Source organism: Xenopus laevis, chromosome 2L, assembly GCF_017654675.1.
Source record: "Xenopus laevis strain J_2021 chromosome 2L, Xenopus_laevis_v10.1, whole genome shotgun sequence".
NCBI lineage: Eukaryota > Metazoa > Chordata > Amphibia > Anura > Pipidae > Xenopus > Xenopus laevis.
This window is the reverse complement of record NC_054373.1, coordinates 71,384,423-71,402,274: the sequence shown is the minus strand read 5'-3', so window position 1 is coordinate 71,402,274 and position 17,852 is coordinate 71,384,423. Positions and strand designations below refer to the sequence as shown.

The 17,852-nt window shown below is 40.8% G+C and overlaps 1 protein-coding gene across 13 annotated transcripts in view; it reads right to left on the bottom strand.

Annotated features, from left to right (window-relative positions):
* Positions 1-17,852, bottom strand: part of LOC733397 (ankyrin repeat and SAM domain-containing protein 1A) — a 317,888-nt gene that overhangs the window by 252,437 nt on the left and 47,599 nt on the right. For 12 of the 13 annotated variants that reach the window (XM_041582022.1, XM_041582016.1, XM_041582019.1 and 9 more), the window contains one exon: positions 7,165-7,321. The exons of the other annotated variant lie outside the window; for it this stretch is intronic. In XM_041582022.1, coding sequence (XP_041437956.1) covers positions 7,165-7,321 — 157 coding nt within the window. The remainder of the gene's footprint in view (positions 1-7,164; positions 7,322-17,852) is intronic. 13 annotated transcript variants of the gene reach the window in all.

Here is a 17,852-nt window from a genome sequence, read left to right as displayed (position 1 = left end):
CCCAAGGAAATATGCCCAGTGCTCTAGGAACCCAAACCCTTCCTTCCTGCACATGGCACTGGCAAAATTTCAGAAAAGATTATATTGGAAGACCTTTCCCTGATCTTAGAGCCTAGATCCCTGAAATCAATCTCTAAGGTCTTCCTTCTACCTTTTATTTTGTCATTAGTACTGATATGCACTAAGACAGTTGGGTCGTGCCCAGCCCCACCCAATAATTTGTCTACCCGATCAACCACATGCCGAACCCTGGCACCAGGTAGACAGCAAACTGTTCGGTTGTAGCGATCCGGACGACAGATTACCCTATCCACTACAACCACAATCTGCTTGTATATACCACCATGGTGTCGGCACGCATGAAAAACGGTGTTAGTATGCCTGGATGCAGAAACAATTTTATCCATAACAATCCAAAGGAATCCGCACTCACAGGTCTTAAGTACAGTTAAAAATATTTATTAGAACAGATGACTGTTTCAGCCTTTCCGAGGCCTTTCTCAAAGTATTCATTCTTCAATAAACATGCCTTATATACACACAATCTGGCGGGAAACAATGGTAGCTCTGACATTTACTGCTCATCAGAAACAGAGCGACTCCCTTTATGATAGAAAACCACAGATTCATTGCACTTCATTATAAGGTATGCATTAAAATTAAATCTAACAGTATATTTTAATTAGATACAATGTTAAAACAAGTTTAAAACCAATATATCAGGACACTGTTCCTTTATAACTATTTTGTAACTATATGGTGACTACTTTACTTTATACTCTAATTTATAACTTTGTTTCCAGTGTCAATGATGTAACATTCTTTGAGGATGTCTAAAGGTCCTGACTTAAACGCTTCCTAATTCATCACTTATTACCCCCAAACGCTACAACCCTAACCGTACGTAACCCTCTATAAATGGTCCTCCCACTAACTCTAAATTGTGTGTTGACTCCATCATTGCAGTTATGCTATCGTTTACCACCTGGGTGCTGCTCTATAAATGCTGCCCACTACGGTGCCCTATTAGTATGTGTGTATTTAAAGGAATAGTTCAGTGTGAAAATAAAAACTGGGTAAACAAGATAGGCTGTGCAAAATAAAAAATGTTTCTAATATAGCTAGTTAGCCAAAAGTGTAATATATAAAGGCTGGAGTGAACAGATGTCTAATAAAACAGCCAGAATCCAACTTCCTGCTTTTCAGCTCTATAACTCTGAGCTAGTCAGCGACTTGAAGGGGGGCCACATGGTACATTACTGTTCCGTAAGTTTGTAATTGATCCTCAGCATTCAGCTCAGATTCAAAAGCAACAGATATGACCCATGTGCCCCCCCCCCCTTCAAGTCTCTGATTGGTTACTGCCTGGTAACCAGGGTAAACCAAGAGAGCTGAAAAACAGGAAGTAGTGTCCTGACTGACTTGTTATACATCAAATCACTCCAGCCTTTATACATTGCATTTTTGCTAACTAACTATATTAGAAACATTTTTTATTTTTCACAGCTTATCTATTTACCCAGTTTTTATTTTTACACTGAACAATTCCTTTAAGGCACGTTTATTGTAGAATGAATACTTTGAGAAAGGCCACGGAGAGGCCGAAACGTTAGTCATCTGTTCTAATAAATATTTTTAACTTTACTTAAGACCTGGGAGTGCGGATTCCTTTGGATTGTTATATATACACACCATTAGCAAAGGTTCTTGAGTGCTCATAGCTCATACAGAGGAAAGTTTAAAAAACGTACAAATATTGTACATCACAATACTACTACTATATAGGCTAGTGACATTACATTTTGCTGATATTATCTAGCATCTAGTTTTCTCCATTTTTTGCACTACTTCGTAATTTTTTTTTTTTTACTCTGGGTAATCTACAGTCATATGAAAATCATAGGGGGAACCCCTCTTAATTCTTTGGAGTTTTGTTTAGTATTGGCTGAGCTTTCAAAGTAGCAACTTCCTTTTGATCTATAATATGCCTTATGGAAACAGTAGTATTTCAGCAGTGACAAAGTTTATTGGATTAACAGAAAATATGCAATATGCATCATAACACAATTAGACAGGTGCATAAATTTGGGCACCCCATCAGAGATATTAAATCAATACTTAGTTGAGCCTCCTTTTGCAAATTTAACAGCCTCTAGATGCCTCCTATAGCCTTTGATGAGTGTCTGGATTCAGGATGGTGGTATTTTTGACCATTCATCCATACAAAATCTCTCCAGTTCAGTTAAATTTGATGGCTGCTGAGCATGGGCAGCCTTCTTCAAATCATCCCATAGATTTTCGATGATATTCAAGTCAGGGGACTGTGACGGCCATTCCAGAATATTGTATTTTTCCCTCTGCATAAATGGCTTTGAGATTTCGATGTGTGTTTAGGGTCATTGTCTTGTTGGAATATCCAACCCCTGCTTAACTTCAACTTTGTGATTGATGCTTGAACATTATCAAATTTGTTGATAATGGGTTGACTTCATCTGATCCTTGACTTTAACAAGGGCCCCAGTCCCTGAATTGGCCACACAGCCCCACAGCATGAACCATCACCAAATTTGACAGTAGGTGCAGGTGTTTTTCTTGGAATGCAGTGTTCTTCGTCCACAATGCAAATCGCTTTTTGTTATGCACAAATAACTCATTTTATGTCTCATCAGTCCAAAGCACTTTGTTCCAAAATGACTGTGGTTTGTCTAAATGAGCTTTTGCATACAACAAGCAACTCTGTTTGTGGCGTGAGTGCAGAAAGGGCTTCTTTCTCATCACCCTGCCATACAAATGTTCTTTGTGCAGATTGCGCTGACTTGTAGAACAATGTACAGATACACCATCTGCAGCAAGATGTTCTTGCAAGTCTTTGGAGGTGATCTTTGGGTTGTCTGTAACCAGTCTCACAATCCTCCGCATCTGCCACGCCTGTATTTTTCTTGGCCTGCCAGACCTGGGTTTTACAGCAACTGTGCCTGTGGCCTTCCAATCCCTGATTACATTCCTTACCATTTAAACTGACAGTTTAAACCTCTGAGATAGCTTTTTGTAACCTTCCCCTAAACCATGATACTGAACATAATACTTTGTTTTCAGATCTTTTGAGAGTAGCTTTGAGGATCCCATGCTGTCACTCTTCAGAGGAAAGTCAAACAGAAGCATAACTTGCAATTGGCCACCTTAAATACATTTTCTGATTGGACACATGGTTTATGAAGTTCAAGGCTGAACAGGCTAATCCGACCAATTTGGTGTTGCTAGTAATCCATATTGAGCAGTTACATGCATTCAAATTAGCAAAATATTTGCACAGACAGTTTTTCATATTTGATTTAATTTTATACAACTGAATACTGCAGTCTTCACTAAAAATCTTTGTTCAGAAAACACCCCAGTACTCAGATGTTCCTGGGAAATGAGACATACCACTGTTATCTTTTTTTGCTGAAAGTTGAAAGTAAATTAAAATGCAGGGCAAGAGGGGTTCCCAAACATTTTCATATGACTGTATCAAATTCAACATTTAAAGGCCAAATCAACACCAAAATAAAAATTTGCCTAATAAATAAAAACATTCTAAGCAAGTTTCCAACATACATTAAAACTTCAATGTTCGTTCCTTATTTGTGAAAAAGAATTGTTACTGAAAGCAGCAGTTGCGTAACTTAATTGTTACTCTTTAAACAATGTTGCAAAAGCTGCTTTTCGTGAGCCATCAGGGCAGAGAATAGCAATTTACAGACAAACACTGATTTCTATAGCAATACATATACAAATAATTTGTAATGAATGTATATTGCAAAGTTGCTTAGAATTATGTTTTCTTTTATTAGGCAAAACATTATTTTGGGGCTGTAATTCCCTTTAAAGGGGTTGTTCACCTAGATTAAATTTTAGTATGATTTAGAGAGTGGTATTCTGAGAGAATAAGCAATTGGTCTTTATTTTTTATTGTGTGTTTTTTAGCTTTATTTAGCTTTTTGTTCAGCGACTTACCAGTTTGGAATTTCACCTAACAATATGGCAGTGACTTGAAAGACAGGCCTACATAGAATGATAAGTAATAAAAAGCAATAATAACATTGTAGCCTCAAAGAGGAATAGTTTGTTGGCTGCTGGAGTCAGTGACCCACATTTGAAAGCAGGAACTAGTCAGAAGAGTAAGGCAAATAATTTAAGACCATAAGAAAATAAAAAGTGAAGACCAATTTAAAAGTTAAGAACTGGTAATTCTATAACATACTAAAAGTTTACCTCAGGTAAACCACTCCTTTAACTTAATTAAACTGAATTTTGATTTAAAAATTTGTCCAACAGCCACTATCTAGGCACATATACTGCCCCTACAAACAGGTATGGTATCTATTATTAAGAATGAGTGGGATTGGGGGGGGGGGTTCAGTTAAGGACTTTAATTTGGAACACAATAAACATTTATAATCGAGATTAGGTTGCTTTGCAACATAAATGAATTTTTACCGGTTTTGTTACAATCATTTAAAAGGTATTGTTTTAGTCTTACAGAAAAAAAGGATACTAGTGATATACCATCACAAAATACAAAGAATTGTTTGCGCAAACAAGACTGTACACTAAAAACTACTGGCACATTGGTATAAGATGCCACATTGAAAGTGTAAATATAGTCAGCTCATTCCACCCTCTTAGTATATACTCGAGTATAAGACAACCAGAGTATCAGCCGAGGTACCTAATTTTACCTACGAAAATTGGGAAAACTTATTGACTTGAGTATAAGCCTAGGTGAGAGCTATGGACAAGGCTTTTTCTATAGGGCCTCTGTTTCACTATTGGCGACGCCAAGTTACAAAATGTCACCTAGCGCCGAAGCGCAAGCAGCATCGGGCAAACCTAGTCCCTGTGTAGGTGAGAGCACATAAGCACTGGCTTCCCAGGCTAGGCTCACTCTCCCCAGGGCTGCCTGTTCCACGGCTTATAAAACCCGGCTTATACTCGAGTATATACGGTACATAGTTTTCTATAGGACATCCGTTCTATTTGTTTTCCAATAAAACCATAGGAATAGCTTCCAAGTTTGCCCATAAAAAGTATCTGCAAGTAAATTACACAACTGACTAGACACATTAACTGAGGCTAAGTAAAATATAACTGGAAACCCATTATTCAGAGAGCTTTGAATTATGGGAACGGCATCTACCATTAATCAAATAACTCAAATATTTCAAAATGATTTCCTTTTTCTTTGTAATAACAAAATAGTACCTTTGACTTTATCCCAACAAAGATATAATTAATCTTTTTTTGTAGGTAAAACAATCCTATTTGGTTTAACGTTAAAATTCTTTTTTAGTAGACGAAGGTATGGCGACGAAGACCACTGATCTGAAGAACCAAAGTAGCCTCAAAGCAGGTGCTTATTTTTGAATTCCAGGCTTGGAGGCAAGTTTTAATTGCATAAAAACTAGGTGCACTGCGAAGAAGAGCCTCCTGTAGGATGCAAGTTCACATAGGAGCTATCATATAGACAATCACAGCTTTTATTTGCCATGTCTAGTGACTTTTTTCATGGTTGTGTTGAGCCACAACTTTTTTTTACATTTAAATGTGGCTCATGGGTAAAAAAGGTTGGGGTCCCTTGATACATCACAACCAGTGTCAGACCAAGATATTTGGGGTCCACAAGTGAACCTAACCTCAAGACCACCCTGAATACTCACAAAAGACCAATGAAAAAAGTGCATACATATCAAAGTACATGTTTTTATTTGTACTAATATAGATGGAATATATCAATGGACACTAATGTTAGTTAGTTAGTTAGGCTCAGCAGCGTCTTAACTTCCTAAGATGACTGAAACGGGCCAACCTTCCGCCTCCCACCCTCATAGTGTTCTACATGGGCACCATAGAGAGCGTCCTGACGAGCTGCATCTCCATCTGGTACAGTAGTGCCAGCTCTGCTGACCAGAAAAGTCTACAGAGGACTGTCAGAGCAGCTGGCAACATCATTGGAGCGGCTTTTCCATCACTGCAGGACATCTTCCACAAGCGCTGTGTAAGAAAGGCCTCCTGCATTGCACTGGACTCCACACACCCCTCACACGGACTGTTCACGCTGCTCCCATCCGGCAGACGCTTTCGCAGTATTAAAGCCCGAACAACCAGGCTGCATGAAAGGTTTTTTTTCCACAAGCGATCAGACTGTTCAACTCACTGCCTGCCCTCCCACTACATTCTAGACACACCTGAACTGTGAACTTAACTTTGTGAACTGTTAATTTATTTGCACAATTTACACAAGTATATATCCAATCTCTGCCAATATATTGCACATTTCATGTTTACATATTTATTGTGTATTTTTAAGTGCCTTTTTTGTGATATGTACTAGCTGGAGCTACGTCGTCTCATCTCACTGTATATTCGTATACTGCTGAGATGACAAAGTTTACTTTGACTAGTGACAGAAATAGCAGTATAAGGTGGTCTCTCCACCAGAGCAGTTCCACATGCAAGTCTCAGTGCAAACATTTTTGCACCAAACAATTTCCATAGCCTCTGATGTGGATTTACTATCCAAGGGCTTGTTTTAACAATGCTACAGCTGTCCTCCGTCATATGCCTCTCTGCCTGTCTACTCTGTCATACTGTGTCATTCTGCTGTGTGTCAAGAACGACATTGTGAGCCACCTGAGTAATTCACTAAGAATTATCTGGCTTCAAGAACAGAATAATAACAAGTAATAATTTGTTCCAGCCATTAACACTTCCCGTGGCACCCAATGACTTCAATGAGAAACGTGTGGAAGTGCAGGAGGAATTTTCTGCTCATCAGAGCATTTCCAGGTTAAAATCCACTAGATATAATATTAGCAAAATGCCACACATAGCAAATCACTTTTGCCTGTCATTTTTCATTTGCTCAAACCAACCCTAAGTACCATTCATGACCAACCAATAAAGTCTATGGAAACTGTAAACAAGTAAATTAGTGTGTTTCTTGTTATTTTCAGGCAAATCCTTTTGACATTACAGAAGAGCAGTGGGGATAGGGTGTTTTAAGTATGAAAACATGCAGTAGGCAAAACTCTCCAAACTCCTATATGCACCAATGGCCTACGATTTTAATAAACTAAAAGACAGGAATCAAAATGCAAACAAAAAAAATTGTCTGAAACTGACCTGCTCATTGACTTTGGCATGCGATGGGCCATGGTGTATTAGAAGCCGAACAATGTGAGCATCTCCTTTCCAGGCTGCAAGGTGCAAAGGGAAGCAGCCTTTACAGTCAGCAATATTGGTAACAGCCTCATTTCTCAAGAGAATTTCTACAACATCCCTGGAAAAATACGGTAAGTATATAAGTTTGCTAATAATGCATAAGCTACAATTTCATTATAATTCATATAAAATTTCTTTATAAACATTTCTTAGTGATGGCATTAAGTTTTCAGCTAAAAACACAGAACATAAATGGTTCTCATTTAAAATGATATTAAATCATTACTGTTCTCAATTTATTCGCTTAAGGAGTAAATGAAGAAGCTCTAAGAATCATCCTATGTGGCTTAATACAGAAGCAAAGAAGTTAATAGGAAAGACAAGAAAGGCATTTAAAAACTACAATTCTGTTGGGACAGAAGCTGCATTTAATGAATATAAACACTAACAAAATGTTGTAAATCAGCAATCTGGAAGGCAAAGAAAGGAAATGAAGAGTTAATTGCGATAGAGGAAAACTAACCCTAAAAAGTTTTTTAAATATATTAATAGTAAAAAGATGCAGGTTGAGAGTGTTGCTCCATTAAATAATGGTACCAGTATGGTTGTAACAGATACAGAAAAGGCAAATGTGTTAAATCAGTTCTTTTCTTCAGTATATACAATAGAGGAGTCTGAGTTCCCAGGCTCACTTTACAGCTGCACTAATGGCTCAGCTCAATCTAGTCAGTGGCTGACTCAGGATATGATTCATAAAGCTTTAATAAAAATTGATGTAAACAAGGCTCCAGGGCCTCATGGCATACACCCCTGGGGTCTAAGAGAGCTTAGTTCAGTTTAAGACCAGCTATTTCTGATTTTCTCAGATTCAATTTCATCTGGTATGGTGCCTATGGAGAAAAGCTGATGTTATTCCAATATTTAAAAAGGGATTTACGATCTCAGCCTGGCAGTTATAGGCCAGCAAGCTTGACATCTGTGGTGGGCAAATTATTTGAAGGCTTGTTAAGGGATTACATTCAAAATTTTGTCCTAGTGAATGGCATTATGAGCAGCACTCAGCATGAAGGATAGGTCATGTCAGACAAATTTGATTGCTTTTTATGATGAGGTAAGTAAGATGCTGGACAGTGGGGGGGGCAGTAGATGTGATCTATTTGGATTTAGCCAAAGCGTTTGATACTGTGCCCCACAAATGACTGCTTTCTAAACTAAGGTCTGTTGGGCTTAAAGGAGAAGGAAATTCCCTGGGCGCAAAAACCCTCCCCCCTCCCCTGTGTTGACCCCCCTCCCTCCTCCCCCCTGGCCTACCTGTCATGCTGGGCAAATGCCCCTAACTTGTTACTCACCTCTCTGCGTAGGTCCTGTCCACAGAGCTCACAGGCGCCATCTTCTCCCAAACGGTCTTCTTCCTGCTTTGACCGGCGTTTTTGGTGCATGCGCAGTAGGAGCATTTACCGGGTACGGATCTACTGCGCATGCGTAGAATATCAAGAATGGAAGAAGACCGCTTGGGAGAAGATGGCACCTGTGAGCTCCGTGGACAGGACCTGCGCAGAGAGGTGAGTAACAAGTTAGGGGCATTTGTCCGAGGGGACAGGTAGGCCAGGGTGGAGGAGGGAGGGGGGAAACACAGGGGAGGGGGGAGGGATTTTTGCGCCCAGGGGGTTTCCTTCTCCTTTAATGAAGTTGTTTGCACATGGATAGGAAACTGGCTACAGGATCGGGTACAGAGGGTGGTTGTTAATGGTACATTCTCTACTTGGAGTAAGGTTCTTAGTGGGGTCCCCCAGGGCTCGGTATTGGGTCCACTTTTATTTAACTTGTTCATTAATGACTTAGGGGAGGGTGTTGTAAGTAATGTATCAGTGTTTGCAGATGACTCAAAACTATCCAGCCCAATTAATTCCATCCAGGATGTGGCATCCTTGCAACAGGATCTTGACAAACTAGCAAATGAGATTCAATGTTGATAAATGTAAGGTCATGCACCTGGGATGTAAAAATGTCCAAGCCACTTATACCCTTAATGGGACTGCACTAGGCAAATCCATTATGGAAAAGGACCTTGGAGTCCTTGTAGATGATAAACTTGGCTGTAGCAAGCAATGCCAGTCAGCAGCATCAAGGGCAAATAAGGTTTTGAGCTGTATTAAAATGGGCATAGAGTCAGGGGAGGAGGGGGTCATTATTCCACTGTATAGAGCACTTCTAAGGCCCCATCTAGAATATGCTGTTTAGTTTTGGTCTCCATCACTCAAACAGGATATTATTGTATTAGAGAGGGTACAGAGAAGGGCAACTAAGCTGGTGAAAGGTATGGAAAATCTTAGCTATGAGGAAAGACTGGCCGAATTGGGGATGTTCACGCTGGAGAAGAGAGGCTTAAGGGGTGATATGATAACTATGTATAAATATATAAGGGGATCATATAATAATCTCTCTAATGCTTTATTTACCAGTAGGTCTTTCCAGCTGACACAAGGCCACCCATTCCGATTAGAAGAAAAGAGGCTCCGCCTAAATATTCGGAAGGGATTTTTTACAGTGAGAGCTGTGAAGATGTGGAATTCTCTCACTGAATCAGTTGTGCAGGCTGATACATTAGATAGCTTTAAGAAGGGGTTGGATAGCTTTTTAGCAAGTGAGGGAATACAGGGTTATGGGAGATAGCTCATAGTACAAGTTGATCCAGGGACTAGTCCGACTGCCATTTTGGAGTCAGGAAGGATTTTTTCCCCCTCTGAGGCAAATTGGTGAGGCTTCAGATGGGTTTTTTTGCCTTACTCTGGATCAACTGGCAGTTAGGCAGATATATTAAAAAAAAAAAAAAAAGTTAAACGTGATGGACGTGTGTCTTTTTTCAACCCTACTTACTATGTTACTATGTTACTATTTCATCAGTTATAGTTAATTATAGATGCTATGTAACTATGTGACTATGTTTTACAATAGGGGTACATTATAATGCAGTTATATGTATATAAAAAAATAAATAAAGTATATGCTCTCTTTAGAACGAATTACCTTCATAAAAGTAATAAAACACAGGAAAAAATGTAAGATGGAAACAAACTTAATACAATATTTGTTACGTATGAGCATAAGTAGTGTAGAAAAAGAGCCCTTCACAATGCATGACAAGGAGTAAAACCCAATATTGCTTTCTGACTGCAATGTAACCACATCCCCAAGGGTTTGGGGGAAATTTTGCCCATCAGTAGTTGTAACATTGTACCCAATCAAAAAAAAAAAGAAAGAAAGGGCAGGCATAGAACAGTGGTAATGGCCAGTGATCGGCAAATTTATTCGCCAAGCATGGATTCGCAACAAATTTTCACACTTCACTGACAAATGTTTTTGCAAAACTGTGGCAAAAATTCTGAATTAAAAAAACATTGCCGCACGTCAAAATTGTTGCATGCATTAAATTTGTTGTGAGTCAAAATTATTTATATTGCATGGACGCATTGATGCAGTCCTCTCCCACTAGCCTGCATTGGACTCCATTATGATACAATGATTGGCACAAGGGTCAAATTACTAGATAAGCCTGATATGACTGAGCAGACTATTTGGCGGCTTTGCCAAACAAGAGGGGTCTGTGTGAAACAAATGTAATGTAGAGTTCCAGAAGACTGGAAGTATAATAGTGGCTATTCTGGTTGCTAGGAAACAATTTACCTTAGAAACCAGTTAGCAGTTAGAATGAAAAACTGAAAGATAGATAGGAGAGTAATACAAATACCAAAAGCAGAAATAGTTTTTTGCTGCCATGCCAGTGACTTCTAGTAAAAAAAGGAAAGTGGTTAAAGGTAGCAGCAAAGCTAACCCAGAAAAGTTCCAGCAGAATTGAACATTTTGGTTACGCAAAATGCCAGACAATTTTGAAACATTTTGTGCTCTCACTTTAGGGGCATTTTCTGAGGGGAAACCTATAGTTTACCTAGGAAAACTATTCCTTGTTTTTTTTTTTTGGGAGAAACTGAGCTTTCTAAATTTGCCTGACTTTTCATGTATTTCCACCACTGCAAAAAGATTTATAGCATTAAATACCAAAAAAACAAATACAATATATGAATTTATACCAGAATAATATTTCATTTTACGCATGAAACTGGTTTGGAAAGCCCTGTCTCTCTCGAACGTGCCAATACCAGATATGTATAGTTTTATGGAGATTTAGGACTTCTGAACAGCAAAAACTCCCTGCAGTATATTACTGAATTTTGATAGCACGAATGCAGAAAACTGCATACTTTAGATTCCAAGGCCACATTCTGCGGATTTCAAAATGGGTAACTATGTCTTTCTACTCCTAAATTCCAACCATCAAAGCTTGTCTGAACGTAGTGTTTTTTATAAAAAAAATTATCAAAATTCTGAAAAATCATTTCAAAGGTTTTATTTTGCTGATCCGCATATCCCACACTGAATTAGGTACCAAAAAAAAAACCACCCCGAATATGATTGCCAGGGGTCCTCCATTGGTGCCCATTGTGCATAGGTTTACCAAAGTATCTGGCATTTAGAGGCCCCAAAATAAAGTTAGCTCATACAAATAGTCCTGTGGGTAACTTCAGCTAATGAAGTATGTGCATTATGCACCATAATGTGCATTAAGACCCCCTAACAGTATGGAGGCCCTAGAAACCCATATATTTTCCTAAAGTACACATTCTGACAAATCTTTTTTTTAATATGAAAGATTTTTATTGGGTTTAACAAGTTATTCCAATAGACATAGAATCATAAAATTTCTTACAATCCAGCAGCGACAGAATCAACTGTAAAACAATAAGAAGAGCCATGTCTATGGAAGGGAAAGATAGTTAGAAAGACATAGAAAAGGCAGAAAGGTAAGAGAGAGGGGGAAGAAAAGGGAGTGGAAGGGATGTAGCCACCAGCTGGATATGGCATCGCCGACATAGGTGAGGGATGAAGAGACGGGCATCAGTAGATGGAGGGTCGAATAGTGTCCTTACTCTCCTTTGAGCATCATGTATTGTCTGGAGAACCATGGCCCTGTCAAAACCGGGAAGTCTTGCATGAATTAGGGAGTAGGAGGTAAGTAGTGGGACGTTTTCCATTTCTCCCACAGGTGCTTGGAATGCATACAATTTTTGTTCAATTTACCGGGCCCCAAGGACAACTGTTCATACATAAGACTAGAGTCGATAAGTGCAACTAATTCCTGTTTATGAGGGACTTTCGTTGTCTTCCAGTATTTTGGTATCAAAAGTCTGGCTACTGTTAAAACGTGAAATATAAAATGTCGAAGTGCTTTAGGGAAGGTATCCAGACTATGGTTTAGCAAGGCTAATGGTAGAGACAATGTAAAATTTAAGAGAGTTGCTTGCCTTAGTATGTCTTCAGTATGGGACCATAAGGTAGAGATCCGCGAACAGTGCCACCAGATGTGGGTTAAAGTTCCAATGCTGTTGCATTCCCTCCAGCATGCAGACGTAGCACCCGGGTAGTATTTATGTAATAAGTGTGGAGTTTTGTACCACCTATAGAAAAGTTTCCTCGCATTTTCAAGATGATTAGTGCATTTTGAATATTTAAACGCCATATTTGCCATTTTGGTCCATTGGTCTGAGTCCAAGTCTAGGTTTAGCTCCTGCTCCCATTTCCGTACGTGAACCGGTTTCTCCAGTGTAGACGATTCAGTTAGTAGTTTGTAGATTGTGGCAATTCCACGTTTGCTACGGGGATACTGAGAAGCAAGCTTCTCAAAGCTGGTAGGTTGGAGTCCAGCAAAGTTCTCTGTGTCTTTCAAGAAGTGCCGAATTTGCAAATATTTATAGAACTCCTGCCTTGGGATATCAAACTCAGTCATCAGTGTGTCAAAGGGCTTGAGAGAGGAGTCCGCATATAGTTGACCAATGGTTGTCAAACCATGAGTACGCCATCTCGACAGATTAAGATGAGGGATAACCACCTCTAGCATCTCTAAAGTCGCCTTTTGGGCTGGAGACCTGATAAGGGAATGTTTACCGTTAACTTTGGACCAAATATGTAGATCCGTCTGGAGGGTATGATTGGTTAGAGTGTGTTTGATGGGGAGAGCTCGAGGGTGTACCCACAACAGTCCAGTCCTAGGTCTGGATTATTCGTTAGGCTTTATGGAAGTAGGGACATGGAACCATCAGGGGCAAAGTCCGAAATAAGTATATAAATTTGGGTAAGATCATCATTTTGACAGTGGCAATCCTTCCAAGCCAAGAAGTGTACAATGGGGCCCACTTCGACAAAAGATCTTGTGCTGTACTCAGCATCTTAGGGTAATTGGCGTCGTAAGTCTTAGATATAGAACTGCTTAATTCAATTCCCAGGTAAGTTATGGAATGGGACTGCCATTGAAATGGATGGTTTGCCTGCAAGCGTGCTACAGCAATAGGGGACATCCCCAGTGGAAGGATCTGCGATTTGGAATCATTGAGCTTGTAGTAGGAAATTGCACTAAAATCATGTATAATCTGAATAGCTGCCGGTAATGATATTTCTGGATTCGTCAAGGTGAGAATAATATCGTCCGCAAACATAGCCATCTTATGGGTGATACCTTCTACCTGTATACCTGCAACATCTACCGCTTTCCGAATCGACCTGGCAAGTGGTTCTAAAGTTAGGTTGAAGATTAAGGGCGACAGGGGGCACCCTTGTCTAGTGCCATTTGAAATCCGAAAGGGGCTGGAAAGGAATCCCATATTGTTGACTTGTGTGGTGGGGTTGGAGTAGAGGGACAGGATTGCATGTTTAATAGGGCCACATAGTCCAAAATATTGAAGTGTTTGATCAAGATATCCCCAGTCAACCCTGTCAAAGGCCTTTTCGGCGTCCAAACTAAATAGCACAGTGGGTTCTTTCCTTCTGGAAGACAATTCTATTAATGCCAACAACTTCCTAGTATTATCTGGTCCCTGCCGCCCCTTTAAAAACCCAGTTTGGTCTAAATGCAGTAAGGAGGGCATAATTAACATCAACCTGGAAGAGATTACTTTAGCATAGAGTTTGAGGTCTGCATTTAATAGGGAAATGGGTCTGTAATTGGCACACTCTTCTGTATTTTCCCCCGGCTTTGGTATTGTGGTAATCGTTGCCAATAACATTTCAGTAGGGAAGGAGCCACCGTGGAGGACACAGTTAAATAGTGTGACGAGATGCGGAAGCAGTATGTCTTGGAAATGTTTATAATAGCCAGCGGTGAGACCATCAGGGCCTGGTGCCTTCCCTGCTGGGGTGGATTTTATGGCCTCTTTTATCTCATCCAATGTAATATCTGCATTGAGTTTTTGTAACTGTGAAAGTGAGAGTTGTGGTATATCAGCAGCTGCAAGGAAAGCATGAATGGCCTCCATGGAAGGTTGTGGCGTTGCTGCATCATGTTTAAGATTATATAAAGAGGCGTAATATTCTGCGAATCTGTTAGCTATCGCTTTCGGATTAGTAATGGGTTGGCCTTTAGCTGACATTACTTGAGCGATGGAATGGGCTATTTGTCGTTGCTTGATTGTGGTGGCCAGTAGCCTGCTAGCTTTGTTGCCTTTGGTGTACTTATTGAGGTTCAGGCGTCGGAGTTGCCATTCTACTTTTTTATTATCTAGGCATAATATTTGGTATCTCAACTCTTGAATAAATTTCGATCTAGTGCGGGTCGGGTATTGTTTGTTCAAAGCCTCTAAGTCAGAAAGTTGTTGTGTAAGGTGTTTCATGGCGGCTTCATTGTTGCGTTTGGTAGAAGCAGCAATTTTAATTAAATGCCCTCTAATGACCGCTTTATGGGCACACCACAGAGTAGCTTGGGAAACAGTTGGAGTGCCGTTCGTATGAAAATAATCACGCAAAACCATCTTACAAAGCTCTAAGTTCGAATGGTTGTACAAAAGGGAGTCGTTGAGACGCCAATGTGGACGGGACCTCAAGTATTGGTTATTATCAAGTTCTATGATTATTGGACCGTGGTCGGCCCAAGTGTTGATTCCAATTCCAGAACTTGTTACAGCTTGCAATACGGTTTTGTCAACCAGAAAATAGTCTATCCGAGAATATTTAACATGAGCATGGGAGAAAAAAGTATAGTCTCTTTCCGAGGTATGTTGCGTTCTCCATACATCGTAAAGCGCCGTTGTGTCAGGAGTTTTTTCAGTGTTTTGGCCTGGGAAACGATGCCCCGAGGACTAGAGGCTGACCTGGATATACTCGTATCTATCTCATAGTGCAGTGGGACATTGAAGTCGCCTCCAATGATGAGAGGACCAGTGGCAGCTTTATCTATTGCTTTAAAAAGCATGTTGTAGAATTTTGCCTGACGCTTGTTTGGACTGTATACATTGACAATGGTGTAAGAACGGTCTTGTATCCGTATAGAGACAATAAGATATCTGCCCAGCGGGTCAAGATGTTGCGACAGCACGCAGTGCGGGAGCCGTTTGTTGATCCAAATAGCTACCCCATGCTTTTTAATGGAGTTGGAGGCATAGATTTGCGTGGGGAAATGTTTGGAGTTAAGAGTAGTTGGTTTATGGCTAGTAAAATGCGTCTCTTGCAATAAGAGTATGTCTACGTTGGCCTTCGTGCTCCAATTCACAAGCTTCGAGCGTTTTTGTGGGCTATTGAGCCCATTTACATTTTGTGATATGATCTTGATCCCCATGTTTGTGTGAGGGTGCAACTATAAAATGGAATGGACTTACTCAGATTCGAAGACTCGGAGGAGCGAGGCAGTGACTGTAGGGTCATCGTATGATAAGGTAGCAACTGTGTTCTTTGTGGGAGAGATGGTGAAATATACATTCCTTGCCGGTGGATGCTGGTGACCAGGAAAGAGGGAAGAAAGAACAGGAAAGAAGGAAGAACTAGAGAGAGAGAAAAAACATATATGTTTAACATCAACAATATGTTTAAAAACTTATATACAACAATACTGCTAAGGTATTGGTGGAAGGGGGGGGACTGCCCGGGAAACCCTGGGAGGGAAGCGAGGGTGCACGAGACTAAACCACTATGTTCGGGCAGAATAACTAGGGGGGGTTTGTGGGATGGTATCCACTATAGGGGGGATTCCTAGCTCGGGGGAACAAAAGAGAAAAAAAAAAACATTTTTAAGGCAGCATAGCTGTTGCCTAAAAGCATAGTCCTTAAGAAGACAGGTTATCAGGGTGGTGTTCGTGCGAAGTCAGGCCACTTATCCGGCATCAAGGTCTGCTTCCCCAGGGATAGATACAGCTTTATTGTTCTTCCTGCTTTGCCTTGACTGTGTCACCCACTCTGGCTGGATACGGGGTCTCTTTTGAGGTAGGTCGGTCACCGGGGTCGTAGTTGCTGTAGTCAGGCCCCATTTCTCCAGAAGTTGCTCTGCATGCAGTGGCGTATTCAGGATAACTTGGTTCTCGTCTTTAGTGACCAGAAGTTTCACAGGGTGTAGCCAGCGGTATGGGATGTTGTTGCTTCGCAAGCACTGCTGTGATGTTGAAAAATTCTTTCCTGTTGCGCTGGGTAAAGCTGGAAAGGTCAGCAAAGCATTGCAGCTGGCTGTACTTTTCTGGAAAGTCTTTCTTTTGCCTGAAGCGCTGTTGAAACTTTTCCTTGACGTAGTAGAAGTGAACCCTAAAAATAATGTCCCTCGGGGCCCCTTGCGGCGCTGTTTGAGCTCGGGGCAACCTGTGGATTCTGTCTAGCATGAGATGGTCATGGGGCACCTCCGGCAACAGCTCCCCCATCATGGCACAGACATACGCACTTAGATCCTGCGCAGGGACCGTTTCCGGAATGCCCCGCAGCCTGAGATTGTTGGGCCTATTACGATCTTCCAAATCAGCCAATTTAGCAGATAAGGTTTGAACATCTTCTTCTAAGCCGCTGTTTGCGTCTATCAGTTCATTGTGTGAAGTCACCAATTCAGCCATTTTCTGTTCAAGGTGATCAGTGCGCTCACCCACCTGGAGGATATCCACGTGCAGCGAGGAAATGGCCGACCGGAAATCCCCCTGGAGTTCCGTTCTCAACGACGCTAATAACTCCTTTAGCGACTCAACAGTGAGTGGTGAGTATTCGGCTGTCTCCTCCAGGGGTGCCGGCAGCTTGTCTGTGAAGCGCGTGCGATGCGCTGGGCTGCTACCCGTGGAGTCGCCGCCATCTTGTGACGGAGTCCTCGAACCCTGGTTTGAGGCCGCCTTGGGGTAAAAGGCCGTCATCTTGACCGGAGAAGCTTTCTTACGGGACTTCCCCATGTTCTCACTGCTATATATCGGATATGGCTCTGGTTACAAGGATCAACACCAGTCTCTAATGCTTATTTTTGCTCCCGCTTGCCTGGAGCTCCCCTAGCATGCGTCCATCTCGTTCGATGGCTTGACTCCGCCCCCCACATTCTGACAAATCTTAAACGTGTAAATACATCTTTCTACTGCAAACTACCAAACTGCAAAGCTATGCTAAAAATAACGCTTTTTATGAAATTTCTGAAAATAGTCACAAAGCTTGCATTTTACCCCATTATATACCCCACATTTCGTAACATAACAGCAAAAGGCATCCTAAATATGAAAGCCAGGGGTCTACTAAACAGGTTTATGCCCAATGTGCATCCATTTACCAAACTATTTCGCACACAGAGACGCCCAAATAGCGGACAAAGTTTCCAT